General features: G+C 38.4%; 1 protein-coding gene across 1 annotated transcript in view; it reads left to right on the top strand.

Moving 5' to 3' along the window:
- The window catches only part of FREM1 (FRAS1 related extracellular matrix 1), a gene marked incomplete at both ends in the record, with an annotated part of 53,098 nt that extends 31,483 nt beyond the window's left edge, over positions 1-21,615 (top strand). Inside the window, 13 exons of the mRNA XM_084305625.1 lie at positions 4,081-4,495; positions 4,982-5,183; positions 6,245-6,389; positions 8,566-8,695; positions 8,966-9,038; positions 11,533-11,682; positions 12,855-13,093; positions 13,812-13,859; positions 14,163-14,345; positions 14,615-14,740; positions 15,413-15,528; positions 20,460-20,545; positions 21,416-21,615. Coding sequence (XP_084161751.1) covers positions 4,081-4,495; positions 4,982-5,183; positions 6,245-6,389; positions 8,566-8,695; positions 8,966-9,038; positions 11,533-11,682; positions 12,855-13,093; positions 13,812-13,859; positions 14,163-14,345; positions 14,615-14,740; positions 15,413-15,528; positions 20,460-20,545; positions 21,416-21,615 — 2,113 coding nt within the window. The remainder of the gene's footprint in view (positions 1-4,080; positions 4,496-4,981; positions 5,184-6,244; positions 6,390-8,565; positions 8,696-8,965; positions 9,039-11,532; positions 11,683-12,854; positions 13,094-13,811; positions 13,860-14,162; positions 14,346-14,614; positions 14,741-15,412; positions 15,529-20,459; positions 20,546-21,415) is intronic.
- Between the last annotated feature and the right edge of the window lie 3,244 nt (positions 21,616-24,859).

The following is a 24,859-nucleotide window of genomic DNA, read 5'->3' as shown; positions in this document are numbered from 1 at the left end:
TTGTCTCAAGGGAAGTTTTTTAAAAGAGAGAAAATTCAGAAAGAAATAGTTCAGAAGTAAATAAAATGTTTCTAAGGAAAGAATGATAACTTCTTGTTAGCATTGTTTGTTGTTGGTTTTTTTTTTTTTTTTGGTTGTTGTTTTTTTGTTTTATTTATTTATTTTTTTTAATTTTTTCCTAAAAAGAGACTTTTATGGAAAAAGAAGTTCCTTTAAAATTCAGATTTTCCCCAGGAAAAGTCAATTATTTTTCATTTGTGACTATGAGAAATGGAGTGTGTCACTCCTAATGGTTGCAGTTCAGAGGTATTCACACTCACAAGAATAGAATCCCTACTGCATTTTCCATGATACATGATGAAGCTACAAGGACATGTTTCATCAACCATTTTAAGAGCTTTTTTGGAGGGAAGCCAAGGAAGTGGGGTGTGGAAACATCAAATAAACCTCCCTATGACACTGCTCCAGTGGGGCAGCTCCAGTGACATTATCTATAGTTAAGCCAAATGTAATTTTGAGACATTCCTCAGAAGAAACACTTAAAACTATTCCTTCCACTGAATTCAGTGCAACAGAAATTCAGATTTTCAGATGCCTATAGTTATGAGACTTGTCTGGTCCACTTGTCATAAAAGGAAAAGTGAATGAATATTCTTTGGCTACATGGAAGCTTAGTGATACAGTTGTAAAACACTATGACCAAAACTAAAATTATCTCAGGCAAGAAAACCTGCAGTTGTGCCAACTCTAAACTAGGTAGTGGAATAGGTAGTGTATGAGTGGCTTGCATCAGTATGACTTGTACCAGACTAATGACAACAGATGAAATAATTCTAGGGCAAATGTGCATATATATGGTCAATGTCCTCTGTTTAGGACAACTGCTGAAAAACAAATTAGAAAATCAGCTTTAATAAAAGTAAGGTTATGATGTTTTAATAAATATTGATATTTGATAAATATTTTAATCACAATAATTGATGTTCCTTGAAGTTAGCTTTTGGCAAAGAATTTGGTTTTGTATAGGCACATAATTTTTGTGGCAGAATATTATTATTATTATTTAAACTAGGAATGGTTATGTTAATTATATGGGTAATTATGGAGGGTGTGTGGGTAGGAGTTTGGGAAATGAACAGATCAGATTTTTACCTTCCACTGAAATGCTTTCTTTGGTCATAAATTTGCCTGTATTGTTTGGTGCTGCTGGCCTGGAAGAAAGATTTGGCAGTGCTTGTTTGGACAGATGACTTCAAGTGATTAGCAACCTGACATCAGATGCTGGCAGCAGGATGCTAAAAGAACATGCTAATGTCCTCCATTTTGACACGCTGGCTCAATTTTGTAATGAGCTGGCACTATTTATGATTCCATTTTTATCTTTTAAATGCCATGACAGATGGTAGGTCCTACAGCCAACTCTATTGCCATCGAACTGCAGAAAGCATGAAATGTTGGTAATGGTGAAATCAAACCATGCAACATGTCCTCCTAACTGTGCTTGGGAGTTTTACCCTAAATTTCATCAGAGTGAGGAGACTATTGGCTGTTCTCCATTCCCCGGGGAAAGATGAAGCAGCCATAAACCAGAATTAAAAAAACAAAGTCTCCCCAAGTACAGAAAAAAAAAAGGACTTCTTGGACACAGACAGCTTCATCACCTGTAAAATCAATTGGAATACAACATTTACATTGTAATGTTCAATCTGATGTATAATCAAGAAGTATGCTCCTGTCTGGTATTCTGTAGAAGATTCCGGATGAATCTTCACTTTCACAAACTGAATTACCCTCTTTAAGTCTTTCACTTGCATATGGTTTCAGATATTATCCAAATGATTGTATAGCCATCAAAGAAACCAGACAAAACTCACTTCAGCTGCAATCTCCCAGATTTTTTGAGATACAGATAAGGTCTTCACTGAATATATTTTGCTTTTTTTTTTTTTTTTTCCCTTTAGCATACTATTAATCATCATTATTCTAATTCTGTATTTGATTTTAGCTAGATTACTAATAGCACAACGCTTTTACCATTGGCACAATAGCATTAGGTCAGTGCAGACAGATGTCTCTAGGTTCCCAGCTGGGAAAACCATCCTCAGTAAACATATTTCTAACTGCTATATTGTCCCTGCTCTGCCTATGCTCATTCCCATCTGCTTCATGGCATTTTGCCTGCTTACAAGTTGATCAAGCCCTAATCATCCAGCATTGGTGAAGTCAGTGAGGAGTTTTAGATGGACAGCCTGTGTGACACAGGAAGGTACATCATGACCTACTGAAGGTCAAATATTCCAAGCGCACAACAGCAGACCAGGTTCTGACACTGTGATTCTTTTAATACTCCTCTGAAGTCTGTAGGCAAGAAAGCAAGAAGAGGGGAAAAATCTAAACCTCAACCAGTCCTCATTCCACTTATATATGGTAGAAGATAGATGGTATATATATATATGGTATAGATGGAAAGCAGCCAGCTAGGTTGGCCCACATATTTTCTTTGGCATGCAGTGATGTCCCTCACAAGATCAACAGTCTAAATGGTGCTGTATGTGTACTCAAAGGATTGTGCAAAAAAACAAACCAAAACAAAACAAACTAACTAACTAACTAAAAAAAAAAAAAACCCAAAAAACAAAAAAACAAACAAACAAAAAAAACAGGTAATGTGAACAGCATTTCTTTGCAAGGCAGCCTTGGTCCAAACAAGGCCTTTTGGTACTCTGTTCTCACTCAGACAGAACAAACTTGCATGAAAACCAATCTCCAAGAAGCTTTAGTAAGTACTATGTGCCACAACCAGAGAAAGCTCTGTAGAGAGAAAGGTAAGTCTCATTTATTTTATGATGATGTGACATTAAGATTGATGAGATGCTTCCAAGACAATTTTTATTTTTTCTATACTATCAATGGGTTTTGTTACAGGCATGACAATGTGCAATGTTACTGCTTTCAGACAAAAATATTTAAGTAGTAATATTGGCAGTGAAACCTAGAATGAATATTGAAGGTTAAAAGACTGATTGTCTCAGTCTTTATCTGCCAAAAAAAAATTGATAAATAAATGTCTGCAGAGCATGCTGTCACTTATACTGAAAAGACCATACCCAGCTGGTAGACTTCCAACAGATTTTCTCTCCATACATGGGTATCTTTATCTTTTTCAAGTTCAGGAAAGGAAAAATAACTATAAAGCATAATCATGTCTTTAGTATATCTGAAGAGCTATTACAGCTTGGGAGAGAAGTATAAGAAACTATGCTGCTATTAATAGAAATTCCCAACACAGAGTAATAATCCTGCAGATGTGACTCTTTGATAAAAATCTGGTACGGACATCTATATTTTTTTAAATTACCCTAGCAACTTGTACAGTTCTGCCCAATATATTCATCAGATTCTTAATATTTCAGTGAAATTGCACTAGTGTTTTGTAAAGAAACATAATTCAGTTCCTCTGAATATACAGAAATGTATAGTTACAGCTAGTGCCCAATCTAGGCTATAAAGCAAGATGAGGAGGGATCTCTACATTTCTTTTCCCACTGTGTCTTCTTTAGGTAGTTTGGGGACTACTAGATATAACAGGTTTGCAGCAGTGAACAGAACAAAACCATTGTCCAGGCAGACCATGTACTTTACACACCTCTTTCTGCAATTTGTAGGCAAAGCCAGCATATTCACTTTACCACTGGCAGGTAACCAGGTGAAGATATAGTTAAAGAAAACATCTGTATCTGTACCATCCCTTCATTTTAGATATGCTCCATCTGTACCTGAGCTAGAAGATCAGATCAACTCTGTTAGGACTGCTGAGACTGACAGGTGTATTCTCAAAGCCATTCCTTTGGCATTTTGTCATATTCCTGCAGAGACAATATACCTGGCTATATTATTTCATGTTTTTAAGTTATACATAGGCCCCACAGTCTGGGTTTGATCTCAAATCAGCTCCAGTCTTCATGTGTTTTGCAGTATCACCACAGGCAAGTCCTGTAGTAAAGGTGTGTATTATCATTTCATTTCAGTAGATGGTGAATCAAGACACATGTTGAAGACTACCTTGCCTCTTTTTGCCAGATTCGTCATCAGCAATGGATTGAGGACTAAGCATGGGACATTCATGATCTCCTTGGAGGCAGTCGACCAAGCTTTGCCGACACTATCTAGGAACACAGGGTTAAGATTAGTGGAAGGTGCTATGGTACTCCTTTCTCCTGATGTCCTGCAGCTTTCAGATCCAGACACAGCTAATGAAGACCTTACCTTCCTCTTGGCTCAGCTCCCCCAATATGGTCATCTCTATTATCGAGGGGTTGTGCTGCTACAGTACAATTTCACTCAGAAAGATGTGGACAACATGGATGTTGCATACAAGCACCGAGGTGGGGATTCCCAGATTGACAGATTTACATTTGTTGCAACAGATAGGACTAATCAAGGCTTCATCGTGAATGGGAGGGTGCAGATCGAGCCAGTGGCATTCACCATTCAGGCAAGTGTGACCACAGGCCTACTTAAAAGAGATATATAGCATGATAAGATGGGAAATGCACTGATTTTGACTAAGCTTAGAATTGCTACTTGCTGCAGCCTATTATTTAACAGAGATATTTATAAGCTAAAAGGCTTGCTTTCCATGTTCTAAGTAATTACCACAATACATTACTCAGAGAAATATATATACATATCTATATAGATAGATAGATAGATATAGGAAAGAGATACACAGAACCTGTGTTGCTCTCCCAAGCATGTGCTGTATCTCACTGCATGAAACAAGCAATTGTGCAAACAGAGCCTGGAAACCTCACATGGAAAATAGTACTTAACTGGTAGTCAGATTCCTTCTGGAGCAGACAGCTAATCAAGATGATAGTTGCTCTCCTAAGCAGGCTATTGTGCTTGTAGCAAAAGAAGAATGGATAAAGAATATCCTGATACTGTCAAATAAATATACATTTATCTAACTTTGATTTAGGTGGATCATACGGACAAAATGGCACCAAAAATTATTCACCTCCACTGCTGTTCTGATGTGGAACTGCTGAAGAATGGCAATTATGGGATCTATATTACTGCCAGGTCCCTGAAGGCATCTGATCACAATACAGAAGATGACAAAATAATTTTTAAGATTTTACGAGGTCCTCATTATGGCTACCTGGAAAATGTAACATCGGGTACTGTATTCTGTAATCTCTACCTCCGTCTTTTGGGACATAATCAGACCAGATTTCAAAACCTATTCTCTTAATAGTTGCTTGGCAGAGGAAAGCAAAAATTTTTAGCAAACTTTGGGTAAAGTTTGATTGTAGTAGCAAAGCTTTTGCACCAAGACCTGAATGTCATGTTCATCATTAATCCTTACAAAGTTTGTGAAGATTGTTAGTAGTTGCAGTTCAGAAACTGCTTTTAGGAAAGGAAGCTTGAAAGATTGGTATAGGAGGTAGCAAACTAGAATAAAGCATATGTACTCTGAACTTTATGACAAGGAGAGTAATAATGAATATCACAGAATCACACAGAATCACAGAATTTTCTAGGTTGGAAGAGACCTCAAGATCATCGAGTCCAACCTCTGACCTAACGCTAACAGTCCCCACTAAACCATTTCCCTAAGCTCTACATCTAAACGTCTTTTGAAGACTTCCAGGGATGGTGACTCCACCACTTCCCTGGGCAGCCTGTTCCAATGCCTCACAACCCTTTCAGTGAAGAAGTTCTTCCTAACATCTAACCTAAAACTCCCCTGGCTCAACTTAAGCCCATTCCCCCTCGTCCTGTCACCAGGCACGTGGGAGAACAGGCCAACCCCCACCTCGCTACAGCCTCCCTTGAGGTACCCATAGAGAGCGATAAGGTCGCCCCTGAGCCTCCTCTTCTCCAGGCTGAACAAGCCCAGCTCCCTCAGCCGCTCCTCGTAGGACTTGTTCTCCAGGCCCCTCACCAGCTTCGTCACCCTTCTCTGAACCCGCTCAAGCATCTCCATGTCCTTCTTGTAGCGAGGGGCCCAAAACTAGCTCACTTGATCAACATGTTACACAGGAGCTAATTGACTGGGGCTTATAATAAACTGGGATAATAAACTGTTGCTGTGTAGTTATAAAAACAGCTTTCTGGAATTTCAAAGTTTTCTAAGTGTTTAACAAAGAGAAATATTGAAAACAGTCTGTATGAGCTACATGGTTCATATAGACTTAAAAGACTTTTAACTTACCTTGACTTTTCCTTTCTTTCCCAGGTGGATTTATCCATGAAGGGTTTAGCCAAAAGGATGTAAATAGCAAGATTATACTTTATGTCATCAATCCATTGCGGGAGATGAATTCAGACAACTTGGAGTTTCAGGTCACAGATCCCAGTGGAAATTCAGCAGTTCCACAAATGTAAGTTTGATTGTTGGTTTTGAGCGCTGCAATGCACTGTGCACATCATCTCTCAGGGCTCTGGGGTGGCTAAGGTCAAATGAATCAGTGCTGGCCTGGAAGCTGAGCACAACTGAATGTAGCTATGGTTTCAAAGACTCGAACCACCATTTCTTTTGCTAAAAAATAGAGAAGTTTTCTTCCCCTTGGGGTAGCAAAATACAAAGGGTTAGTTTCAAGTCAGATTGGGGCACACTTTGTGCCACAGGCCTAAGATCACGATGGTGGAGATGCTCTTCAGCTGTAAAAGCTAAGGGAGTCGTAATTTTTCAAAAGAGAAATGAAAGAAGGTGGAGGGCACACATCATTCTCTTTGTCATGTAATTCTACAGTTTCAACTAGGCATATTATCCAATCTTCCTTTTGACATATGATAAACCTTTTGTACAAAAATTGCACACTGGGTTATCATCTGAACTGTACTTTGAAGATAAAGGCTGAAAGTGGGAGTAACTCTTCCAAAGGGGACAATGTTTTTCTTATTTCTGCAAATAGGACTGAATGTTCAATTTATTTAATCTGAAGTAACTGAGAAAAATAACTGACACTATTTCCCTGTGCTGAACTGGTTCCCACAAACCAGGAATCACAAAGGAAACTTCTCTGGAGAGGAAAAAGGGGAAGGAGCAGACAGATGGCTTCAGGCTCCAGGCCCCTCTGCAAAGCACTTGAAAGACAGAGAGGATTGAGGCTGAGCAGAGCTGGAGCCAGTGTTTCCGCAGTTACACACTAAGCCAAAAGATGTCCCTATATCCAAACACATCTGAACATAGTTAACCTGAGCGCTTCTCAGCTGCCCTGTGCTTGCTCAGAGATGTTCTGATATTAAACACAATATTAATATGCAGTCACTCTTCATGGGAAAGCATGGGAACTTGCATATAAATAGCAAGGCATAATATAGTTTTTAGGAAAAGCGAAAAGAGTAAACATTATTCCTATGGGAAAAAGGAATTTCAGAGAAGTAGAAAATATTTTATAGCTGCACTGGACCCCAGAACAAAGAGGAATTTGTCTTTTAAGGAAAAAATAATGTTTTCATTATGTTATTTATAAGCTTGTGACTTTTTTTTTTTTTTTTTTTTTAATAGTTCATCACGTAATTGTCAATGGGTCAAAAGAAAAGTTGATGTGTATATTGATACTATCAAAATTGAATCCCACCTTTTGTCTGACTGCTGCACCATATCAGGATCATTAATACTCTTAAGAAAAAAAGAAAGAAAATCAGTTTCTAAGTAGGTTGTCTACTTTTGGGTATCAGCAGGTATTAGGAGGACTATTAAGAAACTTCCACTAGTGTTAGAGCTATTCAACCCCAAAAGTTCTAGAAGTTTGTTTTGGAAAAGTTGAGGTTGATTTGTAAGTAGTGCAGCTCATTTTCCTTCATTCTGCTCTGTCTCATTCATCTCTGACTCTCACTAATTTTTATTACAGCTTTTCAAAAGGTGAGATCTTTATTGGTTACCCTGTGCAGCATGGGATTCTCTAAGGTTCAGTCACATTCCCTATAGGCCATTCTAAAATTGATTATATGAGAAGTTTGGATTCAGCTACTTCTATGGCTGAGGAGAAAAGCACACAGAGTATGAAATGAAGGGTTGTGGGGTGAACACACATATAGAAGCAGTGAAGTCCTGGAGTGTGCCCATACACTAGAGGAGGTGAGTTGGAGGAGAAATGAAGTGGGAGGAAAGGAGGGTGTTGCAGAGTAAATACTGTGGAGTGACAATAAAAACAAATCACAGGGATGGTGGGAACCACAACAGCCTGTATTGCTTGGCCTGTCTGATGTTATGGACAAACCATGCTCTTTCCAAACCCACTGCAGAACCTCTCTGGTTCTGAAAAAAAAAAAAAGAAAAAAAAAAAAAAAGAAAAAAAAAGTTTAAGCTTGGCTTGAGTCAGACAAGGGCTCAACTGGAAGATTTATTAACTGCTTCTCACTTTGTAATCAGCCAAATCACACACAAATGTTTTTGTTTTGACTTGGAAGGAAAGACTGAGTATGTGTATTGCCTAGACTAACAGTCGAGAGAGAGAAGCGCCACCTTACTGACCCTGCAGACAGCAGGGGGTGGGGGCAGCAGGGAAAGGTGGCTTTGTTCTATGCAGGCTTTCCTTCCTCTGCCTACAGGCTGGAGCTGCAGTGGTCTCGGATTGAAATGCAGCAGACCGAGTATGAGGTGTGTGAGAATGTGGGGATGCTGTCCCTGAAAATCACCAGGGCAGGACACTCTGCCGACTCTGCCTTCATCGCAGTGAAGGTAAAGCTAAAACCAAAAGTTTTAACTGGAAACTAATAATAAGTAGTGGAGTCTGTTAATTTCTTCCTTGGACTGGCATTGAATGACAGCTACATATCACAACATTTATTCTTTAGGCCTTCATCTTGTTTTTCAGTGTATGCACACATTCAGCTAAGCATGTCTTGTTGGGATCCTGTGGGGAAACGCTGTACCTTCAGCACACAGCACAGCACACTGGTTTGGTGAAACAGGTTGCAGCATGCCATGTACTGCTTTGTTTCTTTGCAGGTCAATGAAATATCTGCTGTGCTGGGAAAGGACTTCACAGTGACACCCTCCAAACTTGTTCAGTTTGATCCAGGTACAAACAAGTGCACTGACTAATTTTAAAACAAATTCACTGATTTTGAAGGTGTAAAGTCTCATTTTGGTGAGTGCAATGTGTTATGTTTTCATAGCTAGAGGAGCAACATATGATTAAAGATACTTGGGTTCATTTTCCAGAAGTGCTGTGGGCTTCATTATTGTCATGTTTTGGGTGTCTCTGGGGAAAAAATACTCTGGGACTGAGTTTCACAATTTACCATTCAGAGATTCGGCTTCACCCAAAAAAAGAAAAGAAAGGAAAAAAGGGAAGGGAAGGGAAGGGAAGGGAAGGGAAGGGAAGGGAAGGGAAGGGAAGGGAAGGGAAGGGAAGGGAAGGGAAGGGAAGGGAAGGGAAGGGAAGGGAAGGGAAGGGAAGGGAAGGGAAGGGAAGGGAAGGGAAGGGAAGGGAAGGGAAGGGAAGGGAAGGGAAAAGAAAGTTTTTGCGCATATAGATTATCTAGGTATGAAAACCCATATGCTATCACAATCAGTCCGTTTGCATATGCTAGCCTTTTGGAGATTTTTGGAATGCATTCTGTAGGCATAGACTAGGATTTATTAGGGTTTAGAAAATGGAGTCCACAGAGGGCCCCTTGGGTGTGCCCTGCAATGATAGTGGAGGTTATGCCACTGCTGACAGGAGTAAGATTTCAATGGCAGAAAGTCACTGTGCCTATAGAGGAGAAAAAATATAGAATGGGTAAAAGGCTGAAATAAATAGCACATATTTGATGGTAAAAATTAGTCCAAGTGCTTATCTTCATTTGGAAAACAGATACTGGGAATACAGCAAGTCAGTTCCAGCCTGGAGATTTTTACTTTAGCACCTCAGCTTTTATGTTAATTAAAAAAGAGCATCACATCCTTTGGAGATTATGTAGCACTGTATTCCATAGATGAAATCATAAATGTACCTCAGCAGACAACAATTTAAAAAAAAAAGGGGTGGGAAGGGGGGAAGGTGGAACTCTGCCCTAATTTTCAATACTCTGAAGCACACATGAAATCTCTGAAACCAGTGAGCCACTCCTTAATGCCCTATATTTAGTATTAGATTTTGTTTTTTTCATGCTAAATTAGAAGATGGAAGAAAGATTAGAGATCAGTGTGAAAAAATCTTTCACACTGTGCTTACACATCACTCCAGCTCTCCTTCCTGTAATGTATTGTGCAATCAAACTTACCCAACTTTAGATGAAAATGGCTAGAAATCATTGCAAAGAGATTTTCTGTGTAAGTCCCCTTACTGAATTTTCCTTTTCTGCTGGTAGCAGCAGATTCTCCAAGCATGGTGCTTCCTGATTATGATGGTGAGTCACATGAAAGTTGACGATGAACGTGGACAGGAGAGGTGCACACTGTTCCCCTTTTCTGGACAGCTTCTCTTTCAAACAGATGAGCTCCCTCACACAGTCTTTCTGGGTGGCTGTCTCTCAGTCTTTTGCTTAGGTTTACCTGGAAGGACCTTCTAGAATGGTACATCAAGGGCATCAATTTCTCAGTTCTCAATTAAAGAGGTTTGATATTTTTTCATTAGTTGTATTTATTAATCATAAGTCTGACAGGTTTGTTTTAAAAGCAAACTTCAACCATGCCAGTTGATGGAACCACTTGACACATTAGATTTATATCAATAAATTCTAAATGAAAGTTAGGACAAAGGCAGCCCTATTGAAGCTTATGGATCCGTAGGTACTAACTGAGCTGCTCTCGGCCAAAGGATACAAACCGGAAAGAAGCAACTTGGAAGCAACGGAAGGTGTCATAAGGTTGTAGAGATTCTATTTTTCCATGCTGCCCTTGTGTCTTTGATACTAATTCTGGACCTTAGCATTGAATTTGTAATGCAGAAACAGTTCCTGAAAAATTTATATTACAACAACGTGTACACAGATTGGCTTCTGCCATAATACCTCTGACCTTTCACAGACAAATTCTGAAGATTTTTGGCTAATAACTAGTCTAGTCCTTTATCTTGGAATAATCTTTTCTCATTTTCACTAATGCAAGCCTGATATTAATTTAGAATTTAATTTAAGCAACTAAGCCAAATTTTGTAACCAGGTGTATGTTGTGCCTTCTGAAAGGTTGTACTTGGTGTCCTCTTTGGATGTACTCTTTGATCCATTTGCAGGTATTTTGAATAGCTGTTCCATCTCCAAGTTTTCAGCATAAAAAGCATATGCTACATTTCCTCCTGAAAATCCCAATGGAAGTCCCAAATTTATGTATTGTATTGCCATTTGCAGTGTCTAAAGCAGCTTTTTGTTACAGTGTATGCACTTGAAATGAATCATCTTTGTTCAAGAGCAAATTCGAACCTAAAGTTATCTGGGAGAACAGCAGGAGTCCAGTCAGTTGGTGGGAGTACAATAACATACATAAACTACTCCATTCTAGCTACAGACATGTTAATTAATATATTTCTTTGACACTCCAATTGATTGAAATAGCAATTAAAGAGTAATTAAAATGTTTATTTCTGTTAGGAATGTCAACCAAGATGTGGAATATTGCAATTACCCATGATGGATTAGAGGAAGATGATGAAGTCTTTGAAGTAGTTCTGAACTCCCCTGTGAATGCTGTTCTTGGCACCAGGACAAAAGCTGTAGTGAAAATTTTGGACTCAAAAGGAGGTATTCTCTTTTGATCTTCATCTTTAAACTGTGGGACAATCTTGGCTAGGTAGCTACTTATTGCCAACCACAAGTTGTTCCTAACACTTACCTTCACATCAAAATGCTTACTTTCTTTTCAGAGAAAACAGGCTTGGCAGTTGCAGACCATTTATTCTCTCACACAATCATATTCATCCTCTTAGGAAACACAGCATGGAGAAAGCAACAAGTACAAAATGAGAAGAGTGGGGGGAAACAAACCACTTTTCATAACAACATGAGTTCAGTTCTTATTTATTAAAGTGGAAAAAAAAAAGATTGTTGAGTCCATTAGAATTGTTTTTCAGTGATTGTACAACAGCGGTTACATACCTCTGAAAAAGATTGATTTTCCTCTCTAAAAAGAAACATAACGAGACACAGCTCTTAGAAATACATTTTCTAATGCATAGCAAATACAGGCCACAACATTACAGTGCACAGCAGTGATTATTACAGACTTTAGGCCTTTATTTCTTTATTATTATTGTGTTTTTCAGTGTGCCTAAAAGCACACCAAAAAGTAACAACTGAAGAAAAATACAAATGATTAGCAAAGCAGCTGAGTCCTGTAAAAGGTGAATAATATTTTCCCATCTGGTACTTAGTGAAACAGTATTTTAAATACATGTGTTGTAATGAATGAGGCTTAATTTTACCAAAATTCCATTTCAAATTTGAGATCTAGTTTCTCTTTAACATTCATAACATAAGTCAGGAGTTAATTGTCACAATTAATTTGAAGGAACAATAGTGTCCTGGGTTTCTGAAGAGGAAATTGACTGGTCATACTGGACGTATCACCAATATTAGTTAAAGATACCTATCCCTGCCCAAAAATCCAGCTCTCCAAACCCTAATCTATGCATGAAAACAGGTATCTTCTGCAGACACTTGGTAGGGATTCTGATCCATGATTATGTAAATGCATTATGCAAAAAAATGTACATATACAGATAGCTGCAGTCATAGACAGTTATAATTAAGAAAACCCCACAAACAAGGATGATTGAACAAACAGCAAATCAGCCACATCAAGTGAAAGAGTCATCCAGCTTTTAAGGACAAACTGTTTATGTGGCCATGTCAACATGACCAGTTATCTGATTGTGCAGCTAGAACTGACCATCTGCCATTTTTAATGCTTTCAGGTCAGTGCAGCTCTTTTCATTCTTCTGGCCAAAGCAAGCATGACTTCTGGAGGAGAGGCACGCTGTTTGCAGTTTCCTCAGGCTCCTCATCACCTTCCAGGCTTGGCAGCATTCACTTGGAAGGGATCCCACCACCTCCTTCCAAAGGGATGAGAGAGCACAGAGGAGACACGCTCCAGGAGCACAGCTTGGTGAATCAGTCAAGGACCAGGCTGAGAGTGATAGGAAATGGCAGAATAGTAAGACACTTCTGTTGTGTGGTGATGGACTGATTTATATATTAATTGGGGTTTGATATCTTCATTTAATTGTCCTATTTCTGAAGTGATTCTACTTGACTGTGCAATAGGTACTACCTATTTGCATTTGTTCTGAGTCAGACATAAGTGTTACAGGACTAAAAATACTGTGAAGGAGGCTGGGGAGTGAGGAGGCACAGGAACCTTTCCTGATTTTGAAGATCCATGTATGAGGGAGAGGAATGAAAGCAGCTGGGACAAGGAAAAGTTCAACAAGCAACAACAGTAATTATGTAGCTTTTAATCTTGTCTAAGTTATGGGTCAGCTAGAAGAAAGATGCAAGGTTTCACTGAAGACACTCAAGTCACGCCAATGCATGGAAATTGTAAAACCGGTCCTGAAGTTGTAAGGGTAAAAATACTGTTAGTTTAAACAGTGAACAGAGCCTGCCCATTGAGTTTTCCTATTTAAGCTATGTTGGTTTTGTCATGTTCTGCTTAAAAGTTAATGCAATCTGTTTATAAAAACACTTTTAACGTGTGATTTTTGACGGCTGTTTTCAAAAGTCATTAGTCTGCATTTTCAGAGAGAAAGAGCTAAAATCATTCTGCATAATTTATAATTTAGACCATGTAGCGCATCTCACTGAAATTTTTGTTTCTTTAATATATGAATATGTCCATCTCGTTCTGCTATTGTACTTTTTTTTTTTTTCAGGTTCATCCTTCATCTGTATTTAGAAATGGAACGGATGTATTTTTCAAAGTAAGAATCTTGTGAATATTGCTCATACATTTCTGTGATTTCTTTCTGATTCTGCTCTTTCTGGACTCTATGCAGAACAACTTGCTAACCAAGTTCATTGTTCATTGTGACCAATGCTTTATTTTTCTGTGTATCTTCCTTTTTCATTGGTATAATTCCCCTTTAATTTCCAACAGTTTGTACTATTGCTGGGGGTGGGGGTGAGGAGGTAGGGGTGGGGAGGCAGTATTTAAAAGCTGCTTGTAAGAGCTAACACAGTTTTTCCTCTCCTGTTTTGCTTGTTTGTGGTACTGTAAATCCAAGTATCATGGGATGGTATCACTCAAAATGGAGGATGATACCTCATCAGCTAAAGCAAACAAGAAGGCTGAAGTGTCAGTAATTAATCAAGCACAAACGCAGATAAATGTCATCTCCTCTAGGAAGACAGAAATCCCACAAGCTGATAAGGCAGAACTGGCATCTGAACCACGCTCAAGCCATGAAGTATGAAACCTTTTCTTTCATAGGAATTTTTACCATCTGCTTTCAGTCGTGCTCTTTTCCAAAATTAGTTAATGCCTCTGAGATCAGAAGCCTAACTCCCCCTGTTCCAAAACTGAGTTTGAACAATACGCAGATAAATTAACAACTTAATCCTTGCAGTTTTCATGTAATGAAGTTTAATATAAGAGCTGTTGCATCTGTTTCATGTAACTTGTTTGTTTTTTGTAATTATTTCCCTTCAAATGTTCAAGTGCCATTCCCTTTTCCAGGACTTCAACTCCTTTCCAAAGGCTTGTACACCAGATTTGAAGGGGCTCTTGCATTATGAAGAAAGCACTCAGAAGTTATTTCAGTGTGATGGGATAATATGGACATTCTGGAGTTCCCAAAGCAAGGTAAAAAGGTCACCATTACTATGCATCTGAAGCAGAGCATGGAGTCTGCAAAGCTTAAGACTCTGAAGCAAAGGTTCAGCCTGTAACAACTACTGAGTTGTGCTTGCAGGGGATAAAAAAGTTGTCCAGAGTCACGTTTACTGTCAACAGAAGTGAAAATTCCCAGAGACAAGATGAGAGCTTGATTGCTGTGGCTACCTTTTGTTTCTGCCACCCACAGGTGCTTCTAGACAAACTGCATGGACACAGTTGTCTTGATGCTTGTGGATGGGATTTAGTAAAATCAACTGACTTAGGTATTCTGTAAGCAAACATCCTCCCTTGCCACTCACTATCTCATACTGAATTTTTGTTATACCTCATTCCCTATGCAAACTGTAGGAGCCAGGAAATGTTATCCAAAGCAATGTCCTCTCTTAAGAGGATTTCTGGATCTGAGACTTTGTGTCAGCTTTATGCTACTGGTTATAAACCATGGAGTCCTCTGGCAGGCATGTAATTCTTTACATCTTCTAAGTGATGCTTTAGCTTTATTGACATACACTAATTTTCATGTTCAGTCGAATTCTGGAGAGGCTATCAGCAGCACCTTCAGCTTCAAGCCTGATTATTAGGGCAGAGCTAGACTACTGTGAGTAAGAGTCTGTTCTGCCTTTTCATCTTTTATTTCAGGAGGTGAGCCCAAAAAAATGTACCTCCGGATGGAGTCATCATGATGGGAACTGCTATTTACTGGTAGTAAATCACAAGGTCACCTGGAATACTGCTGCTCGGGCTTGCAGAGAACAGTAAGCCACTTCTCAAAACAAATGTATTTGATGTGCACTGACTGTTGCCCTGAACTGAATGTTGATCCTGAGGATAAGCTCACTTGGATAAGCCCTGCTTTTGTTGTGCTGCACAGCTACAACATGATTGAACAAGCCCTGGGATTCTGACCCAGTGGAAAATTCACATATCATTAGTGTCATAGGATTTTGGGTGGTTATCATACTATATTCATTATATGGATGCCTTTCTTCAGCCTTCTCTGATCCACCGCTTCTTTGACTCTGTCTTCAGTTAATATTAGCAACAGCACAATGTTACCAGCTCCTTTGTGCTGCATGGTATTCTTCTGAAGAAGCTGATTCAGGATCTGTAACTACTCAAAAACTTTGTCATCCAATTTTACAATAAGATTTTGACTTCCAGGGAAAAATGAAAGTTAGTAAATTATAATAATAATTGTAACAGAGTAGGAGACAAATACAAAATCCACCATACAAGCCAGCCTTGAGGCCTGCTTTTGAGGCCTGCTTTGTGATTTTTGTTTTAGGAGCAACAGTTTAGGACTGGAAGAAATGCTAGCCTTCGTAACATCGAGCTTGCCTGGGATCATGCATGTTCAGTACCTTGTGTTGAATCCTGAGCACCAGGCTGAACAAAAGGATGGGCTTTAATTGCCTCTTTCTATTGCTTCATGAAATGAAAATTGAAACACACAGATGGGTTGGAGATGAAAGAAACAGAATATATTCAGGAAGTGGTTGAAGAATATATAGGCAACATGAAACATGTACAAGCATGCATGACAAACCTTGATTTATTCCAGTCAGTTATACCGGTTTATTTTGTCTTGGTAACAGGCGAAAGGAGAGTCTTAGTTCCAAATATGTTCTATCCAGATAATGGACAATACTCTGTATGAAAACTCACCACAAATCTCATATTGTTGATAGTTTTTCCTAAAGTGTTGGGTTATCCCAGCAAAGCCGTCAGTTGTGAATATTCTAGTATTTCTTCCCAAAGGACTCAGCATTCAGTTGATTTCTGAGGAATTCTCGCTGAACTAATCACATGTCTGTATGCTGGGAGGTATTCCCATTTCGTAGAAGAGTGTGTTCCCAGGGACCCATACTGTCTGTGGAAGATAACTTCCTGCTGAAGGCTATAGCGTGTAATACAGAATTTAAACTGAGTAACAGTAAGTTAGTGACAGCATGAAACAGATACACAAAGAGTCAAGGCATATCACAATCCACAAGCAAGTGAATCCTAGGGCAGTGACAATTTAATTAATGTCAGATTACCACAGACTGATGAAGCCTTATCATGGTAAATGGAGTACTCCTGCCCTCCACCTGGAATTGATTTCCAAAGTAGGACCCCAAGCACACACTTTAAAGTGTTACTATAAGATAACTTAATACATCTTATTTTGTGCTTTTGTCCTCCTCCTCCCATGCCCCCATCATCCACCACTGCTGGTTCTGGTATTTCTGTAATTAATACTTCTAGTACTTCTACTGTTGGCATTTAATTGGCTGAAGTTTTCCAATAAGCAAATGAAATCAACATGGATGCCACTTAATAGATCAGAGAAACATCAGATATTGAATAAAAAGATTAGAATTGACTTTCATGATACCAGCCAATTTCACTAAAAAAAAAATAAATATATATATATTACTAAAAAAAATACAAAAAAAGAATATTTTTTATTACTAAAAAAGTGGCATTATTTTCAATTTTCTATTCTATTTTCTTGCTTGACGTTTGCTAGTATGTAGATCAGGATAAACAGCACAAACAATTTATCATGGAAGCAACTGCTGTCTGGACATAACTATGTATTTGGGCTTATGCAAACCCATTTGGGTTCTATCGCTGCATGTTGCAGCAGTGAGCTTTGATATGTGTTGCATCCATTTGTTACAAGGGACATACCACTCTTTGGTTTCCATGTGCAGAGATAGAAGACAACATAAAAATGGGCTTGTCTTGACAGAAGTTGCTGAATAGTGATAGTATGGTTAAAAAAAAATCTCAGCTAATTGCACATAAAATCTTGTACCATTTCTAAACCTCCTCCAATACACTGGAGAGAAAGGTGTTTTAAAACTCATTTATCTGTGTTTGTTTCTTATGCATGAGGAGACTCTTGGCAGCATGAAGAGAGGCATCTGAGGGATATTATGGCTCAGTGACCATACAGCAGCCTGATTTAGCAGCAATTTTGGTCATTTATGTTGCAGTTTTTGTTTATCCCATAGAACCACATGTTCCCCTAGGGTCAATGCAGCAGGGCTGACTCACATGTAAGATGGTTTCACTGCTGCTCCTGCAAAGACAGAATCCACTGTTGCTTGATTTGCTGTTAGTCAAATGATGCCTTCACCATCTCAAAGTTAAATATTCAATGAGAGTCTAAATATGATCAGATTGCAGATCATTTGCTGCCAGCTTTTTAAGACAGGCTGTTCTTCTGTTTTGTGTTTGTATTTTAGCAACATGTGACTTCAGTCCTTAGGAATCACAGGCAAAGCCATATCTAAAACAATGGTTAGATCCTTTGTGATGGCTCTGTACTGCCTTGTGCAAAGCAGGGTGGACCCAACTGCTCTCCACTCCTAATGCTGCACTAGTTCTGTAAGAGACTGATTTAACTTACATTGTTACAGGCGACTCCAGCATAGGAGAGTAATTACAGGGAGTAATTTTGAAGGCCCAAGGTGTTTGACTTTCAACAGCCACTCTGGATATATAGGGCTCCTGTAAACTCAGCATCATGTCTGTCAATCTCATCTGATTGTTTTGAATATCAGGAGGTGTCATAAGCAACGCTAGACAGCTATTTCAAGGCACCAGGATTACTCCCTAGGTGAGCAAACAAAAGCCTGGGATAATTACAGCAGAGCCTCTCAGTCACTGCCCCTTCACTGTCAGTATGGGACATGAATTTACTGCAGTAATTCATATCACATGTCCTCCTGTGCTACAGAGATCTTCACTGCCAGTCAAGTCTGCTTTTGCAGAAGTTCAGTTTATCAGAATGGTACAGATCTCCTTTAAATGTACTGGTTAATTTCATGTAAAATCAGAAAAGTCTTTGTGCTAAGTGTTTTGCATATAATACTTCAAGGTTAATGGCTACCTGAAATATTTCCTTAGCTTGGGAAACTGCTCTTAGAAGAATGCTCTTGACTTGAAAGCAAAAATTTTAAATCACAAAGGAATGATTTGCAAATGGACTTACTTACCAGAGGAATCAGTGTTGTGGTTTTGTTGTTGTTTAAATAAGGCAGTATGACCTTATTTATAAATATTTATAAATAAGGCAGTATGGAGTAATTTAAATTAGGAAGTGGTAGATTTACATAACTCCATAATGAACATTATTTCATCAATTCTTGTGTCAGGAGCTCTGCCTGGAGATACAGGTTAGAAATATTAACAGCAGTGGTATTTCAGTACTGTTTTCATTTCCCTACAATACCGCAAAACCCTTGACCAGGTTTAATGATTAGAATAGTTGTTCTCTCTCCAGTCATGTTTGTTGGTCAGGCTGTATTTAGAAAGCACTCTTATGGAGGAAAGATTAGATAACATAATTATTGCACTACTTTCCCTTCACAATGCTGAAGGCTCTCACTGGTGCTTGTGTTGAAGAAAGTCTGAATCTGTTACTGCTCAGACCACCCTTGTATGTAAATGGTATAGCAGTTACTGATACAAATTGATGCTTTTTTTTGTTTTTAATTTTCTTGAAACTATTACAACTCTCTAAAGTATCTGACTAAGTTCTGGTGCTTTGATTGTCTTTAAGCAGCAGCCAGATAAAATGCCTATTTTTGTTCTTGCTTACTAATGGTGATACCACAGAGACTGCTGCCCAAAACTCTTCTCAGCCTCAAGTTTGGTGACTGGCCAGCCACAGTCACTGTGAGGGGGAATGGCGTTCTGCTGCTGAATCAGTTACCTGGGGAGGACACCCTGAATGAGCTGCCCTGCTTTCCTGGACCTTTTGTTTGAAGAAGAAGAATCCAAAACTTTCCAAGAGCATTAGCCAGAGTAACTGCTTTGTTCACTGGAGACTTGGTAGATGGGCCTGGTGGTTGAGCACAGAGAAGAAGCATGTCACCCTTGTGACGCAAGGGGACAAAGAGTACACACACAAGAGCTGGTAACACAGCTTTGCAATCAGTGGGTGAAGTTTGGGGATTCTGTACCATAAGGAGGTGTGCAATCCCTGGCCCCTGTCTGGGTGCTTCTAACCACTTTCTGCTGGGTCAGTCTACCATTTGTAAAGTCATGATCAATGCTTCTGAGGCCACCCTGCCACACCTCTATCTGTGGATTGTACATGGAAGATGTCAGTAAGATCCTTCATACTTTGTTTTTTGGTGGTCTCAGATCTTAAGGGACCTTGATGGGGCCTGTGTTACTGTATGGTCCTTGGTCTAGGGTAGCCTTGCATCAGGGCACATCAGGTACACAGCATAAGGGCTAACACACAGCTGTCCTGTAGGTGTTGGGGGATCCACTGTGCAAAGAGGGGTAGGGGGGTGAATCCTGTGCTGTGTTGGATTTTTAGTGTGGTGGATTTTTATTTTAGAGAAAAGGCAGTATTGATAAACAATTATGTCCATGATTTAAAACATAGTTTTTGAGTTTGTTACACATGTCCAGTATACACATATTTTATTTGCGCAGACATTTTAATTTTTCCATTAGAAAATTAGAAAAATCAATCTAGGACTTAAGTTCTACAAGTAATTGGTAAATGTAAGACTAAATCTTTATGTAGTTATTCTTTCATGCCTGTACTGATTTTCCTGTGAAATGTGAGCTATATGGTGTATGTTAGAATCCTTCATGCATCTTGTTGGTAAGTCTATGGGAGATGTCTGTCGCTCTGTGGAATTCTAATTACTTTCTTCTCTCTTGTTGAGCCTAGATACCAGGGGAGTCTAGCAAGTGTGGCTAATGAACAACACATGCAGTGGCTGTGGGACTTCAGCGGGAGAAAGCCTTTTTGGATAGGCAAGTATATCAGCTGACAATAAAGTGACTGATGATAAAGCCTTAAACTGCTACAAGTTTTCAGCACCATTTCCAAATGCTTCATTGCCCTCAACTTTCTGCAGCTTTTGGTATTTCAGAGCAATGCATAAACTGATAGCTGTCATGCACCTGGATAATTTTATGTCTTTATCAAAAAGAAGAGTTTATCATGATCTGTGTTGCCTAGAAACCTTTCCCGTTTTAAACCTAGCTGGTAAAATAAATCAACTAAATCAGCTTTAAAAACTACATTCAGTTTGTACTCATGTTTAATGGCATAATGATTCTGTTACCCTGAGAGAAATAAAGTCCTTTGATAAGAATAAAAACTACAAGCCCATTGTGTCAATTTTCTAATTGTCATCTCTTCTAGCTAAGAAGAAAGGTCATATCTGACCCATTTTGGTCTTAGGAACTCAGAGGCTAAGTGAAAATGCATACTTTAAGTTGTGCTAACTATCATCCTTTCAACAGTATAAACAAGATCTATGAAGATCTGCAGGATTTTATTTTCAGGAGGAATCCATGAAGTCTGAAGCTGCCCAGGCTTGAATATGACACTCTATTTGGCATCCTAAGTATCAAAAGAGAAACTTGGGGTATGATAGACATGGAGAGAAAGAAAACATTTCAGGCCAGTAATGTGGAAAAAAGTTAAGTGTAGATGCCGTACAAAATATTAAAGTGTATTATTGCTTGTATTTCTCCAGATTTGTTCATTTATTTATTTATTTTTGGCCTGCACAATTTGCATATATTTTTTAAGAGGGATAGGACAACATGCTTCTGTTGACATCAGGCTCCAGGGATGAACAATATCACTCATTTGGTCTTACTTATTTCACACAGGCTTGAATGACCAAGTCAATCCTGGACATTGGGAGTGGAATGGAGGAGAACCTGTCACATATGTTAACTGGAGAAGAGGCTTCTATCACTTTCCAAAGAGAGGCAACAATTGTGTATTAGTGCAGAAGAGAGGAAAATGGCAAGCAACTGACTGCAGGAAGGTCAAACGGAACAGCTATGTATGTTCTAGAAAGCTGTAAAGAATGGAGGATCCCTGTGAAAGCATGTGGATATTCCTTTTGTTTCAGTCTATTTATCTGCAGGCATGTGATGGTATGCAGACAGAAAACTATCTTAATTATCACCGAGGTTTTATTTTGTGTTGCCAGAGATGCAGGTGCATTGGATTCCAAACAAGAAATAGAGGTCAGTTGCAAACAGTAAGTCCAGGTCAAGGCTTTGAACTCTTCCCAGAAACTTTGATCTGTCGCTTATTCATTTGTATTTTCACACCAAAGAGCTAGGCCTAACCGCTTTCATCAAATTTCTGTGTAAACATACCTTTGTTTACACAGAAAGAAAGAAAAAACAAAGAAAGTAGCACATCAGTTGATTTGCTTCACTCTTAAGGAGTGATTATGGATTGGCTATTGCTTTAGTACATTTGCAATAAAAACAGCAGTTTTACCCTGCAGTCACAGTGAAAGAAATACTGTTTGGGGTGGAAGTGAGGGCAGACTCTGCTGTCTGAAAGCAGGTTATCTTGTGTGTGGAAGGGTGAGACATTTTGTTAGGATACTTTTTTTACTTTGTACTTTTTGTGTGGATATCCTAGTTCAATGTTCTACAAAAGAATAGCAGTGATATGGTTTAGTGACAGAGTACCAACATGAGCAAAAGCCTTGTATTACTTTTTCTAGTATCCAAGAACAGCTTCAGATCCTAATGGATCTGCTCATATAGAACTGCACATTGTTTGTCACTTCTGACTAAAATTATTCACTTATTCACTGTTTTTTAGAATTGCATGATGTTGCTATAATTTTTACAGTGTAATTAAATAACTGGACCTCTGCAAATTTAATGCTATCTCGAAGGATGATTTACACACACAAAAAAATTAATACTGAAGCTTAATTCCAGAATAGTATCATGGGATTCAGTGATACATGAACACGAATAGGATTTATATGTGTGTATAAGCCAATGTAATCGTGAGACATACTTTGTACTAAAGCAGCTATGGCTTTTGAAAAGTATTAATCTAAGTCCTTATTAGGGATTTGAGGTTTTAAAAAATAATTATAAAAAATCCAGATTTAGTTCTGAGAATAGCTTAAAAACAGCATTTAATAGGAAAACAAAACAAAACAAAACAAAACAAGACCAAAAAAAAAAAAAAAACAGAACAAAACAACAAAACAAGATAACAAAACACCAAAACCCAAACAGCTGCCCATAACTTAATTTTAACTTATTATATATACATGCCATTGTCATGTTACCACTTGGTAACATTATAGTAAAGTTATTCTTGACATGACAAAAATCTTGTTTTAGGACCTCTTTACTGCCAGCCTTAAAATTAAAAAAAGAAACAAGTCATAAGCTTGCTAAAAAATTAAAGCTTTTTTCAAACCCTCCCTCTGCCTGACATGAGTGTATGACAGGTGGTGTGGCATCAAGTATGAAGAATTTACCATGTACCATATGAACTCTCAGCCCTCCCATCTGCCTGCCTGCTGCCAGCAGTTGTTTCTGTCCACGTCCCTTACAAGCTCATCAATTCGGCCAGACTCTTGATCAATTACATTTGTGCACCATTTGCACCTCTGCTCTTTCTAGGACTCCTCAAAGTAATTTCTCAGTCCTGTGAAGGAACAGATGCAGCAGAATCACCTCTCCTCTCTGTGCTGGAGGAACTGTTCCAGAGATTATTTATCCCTCCTTCTTGCGTATGATGAGTTAGAACAGGCATGTGAGTAGCTGGACAGTCCTTCCATGTAGGAGAGTACCTTTCTGAAGGGACTCTTGCACTCTTGCAGATAAGCACAAGTGCCTTACAAGATTAGAGGTAAAATACTGTGGACAGAACCATATCATATTGTTGGTATCAACAGATACAACCAAACACACTTCCATAATTCGTTTTTGTCTTTATAACCTTTATGCCAAGCTTCTAGACATTTTTATAAACACTAACACTTTTGCTCAAGAAATTATCTAAACCAAAATGATATATATGCTAATTGTTTCAAGAATACCCCCAAAACAAGTAGTCTCTGAGTACCTGTCCAGACCTGTTTTTATTTCTTTGTAATTTTATATATAAATATATATATATTTCTTTTCGCTGAAAACAAACAAAAACAAACAAACAAAAAAACAAAACCCATGGTGCAACAAAGCACACTTGATAGCTTGATATCATGTTCTGTAATTGCAGGGAAAAATGATTAAGAGAGGTTGTTAAACATAAACATAAAATTTTATTTCTTTAGGGACTTCTTGTTATAAAAACTACTGAGCTTATTGGTACTATCTTTACAAAACCTATCAAGATTATTAAGTACCCCTCCTACTTATATAATGAATGACCTTAACAGAGAGGGAATTTTGGCCGTGGAGTTTGTTACTGGACCAGTAACTAATATATGACTAGTGACTGTACTGAGACAGCACTGATCTCAGAAATTTGCTTGTGTGTGAAGAGTGGAAAATACCCCTTTTCTGTACTTTACTTGAAGTACCTTAAAGCAATTGAGGTGTTTGAAGTTTTCAGTACACAACGGATAGTTAGTTATGCAAACTATATGCATTTTCTGCTTTCATGAGATCTGATACAATACATTAATGAAGCTAAAATTCTTACATGATTTTAAAATGAAGCATTTTTTTTTTCAGTGATTTTTGCACTCTTTATTAGGATAGGTTCAAAAAATATTACATATTCAAAACAGGGAAAGCAAAAATATGTCACTTTTTCTGTTGCCATAGGAAGTTGTTGTCTCTAAGAGTTCTAGTAAAGAAAAAGCCTAAAATCCTGAGAAGTTACTGGGAACTTTTTCAGTCTTCAATACAGCTTGATTTAGACTCTCAATAAACTTGGGAAACTGAGCAAGCATTCAAGGATCAGTGTCAACATGGAATTTTGAGAGGCTGAAAGTCATATAAATACTGGTGTTCACCTGTGGATGTTTTGAATGAGCACAAGTTTTATTTTACCAGAACTACCCATGTGTCTTTTAACAGCAACAGAATCAACAGGTGACAGCTCAGTGAAAACAAACAAACAAACAAACAAACAAACAAAAAAACACAAATGTTGTTAGCCCAGCTTTCTAAAAAGGGAATGGTGAGCTGCTTGTGTGCCTGCTTCTTTTAACCACCTCCTCTCCCTGTCAGCTATCTTTTTAATTTGTTGACCAAGCAGATGACTTGCAGATGACAGCTGTGTAAAAAAATGGTAGGCAACTTGCCACAGGAACACTTCTTCCAAAGCAG

Source organism: Netta rufina, assembly GCF_964035555.1.
Source record: "Netta rufina genome assembly, chromosome: Z".
Taxonomy (NCBI): domain Eukaryota; kingdom Metazoa; phylum Chordata; class Aves; order Anseriformes; family Anatidae; genus Netta; species Netta rufina.
Note: the sequence above shows the minus strand (reverse complement) of the source record. Positions and strands in the feature narration are given on the sequence as shown.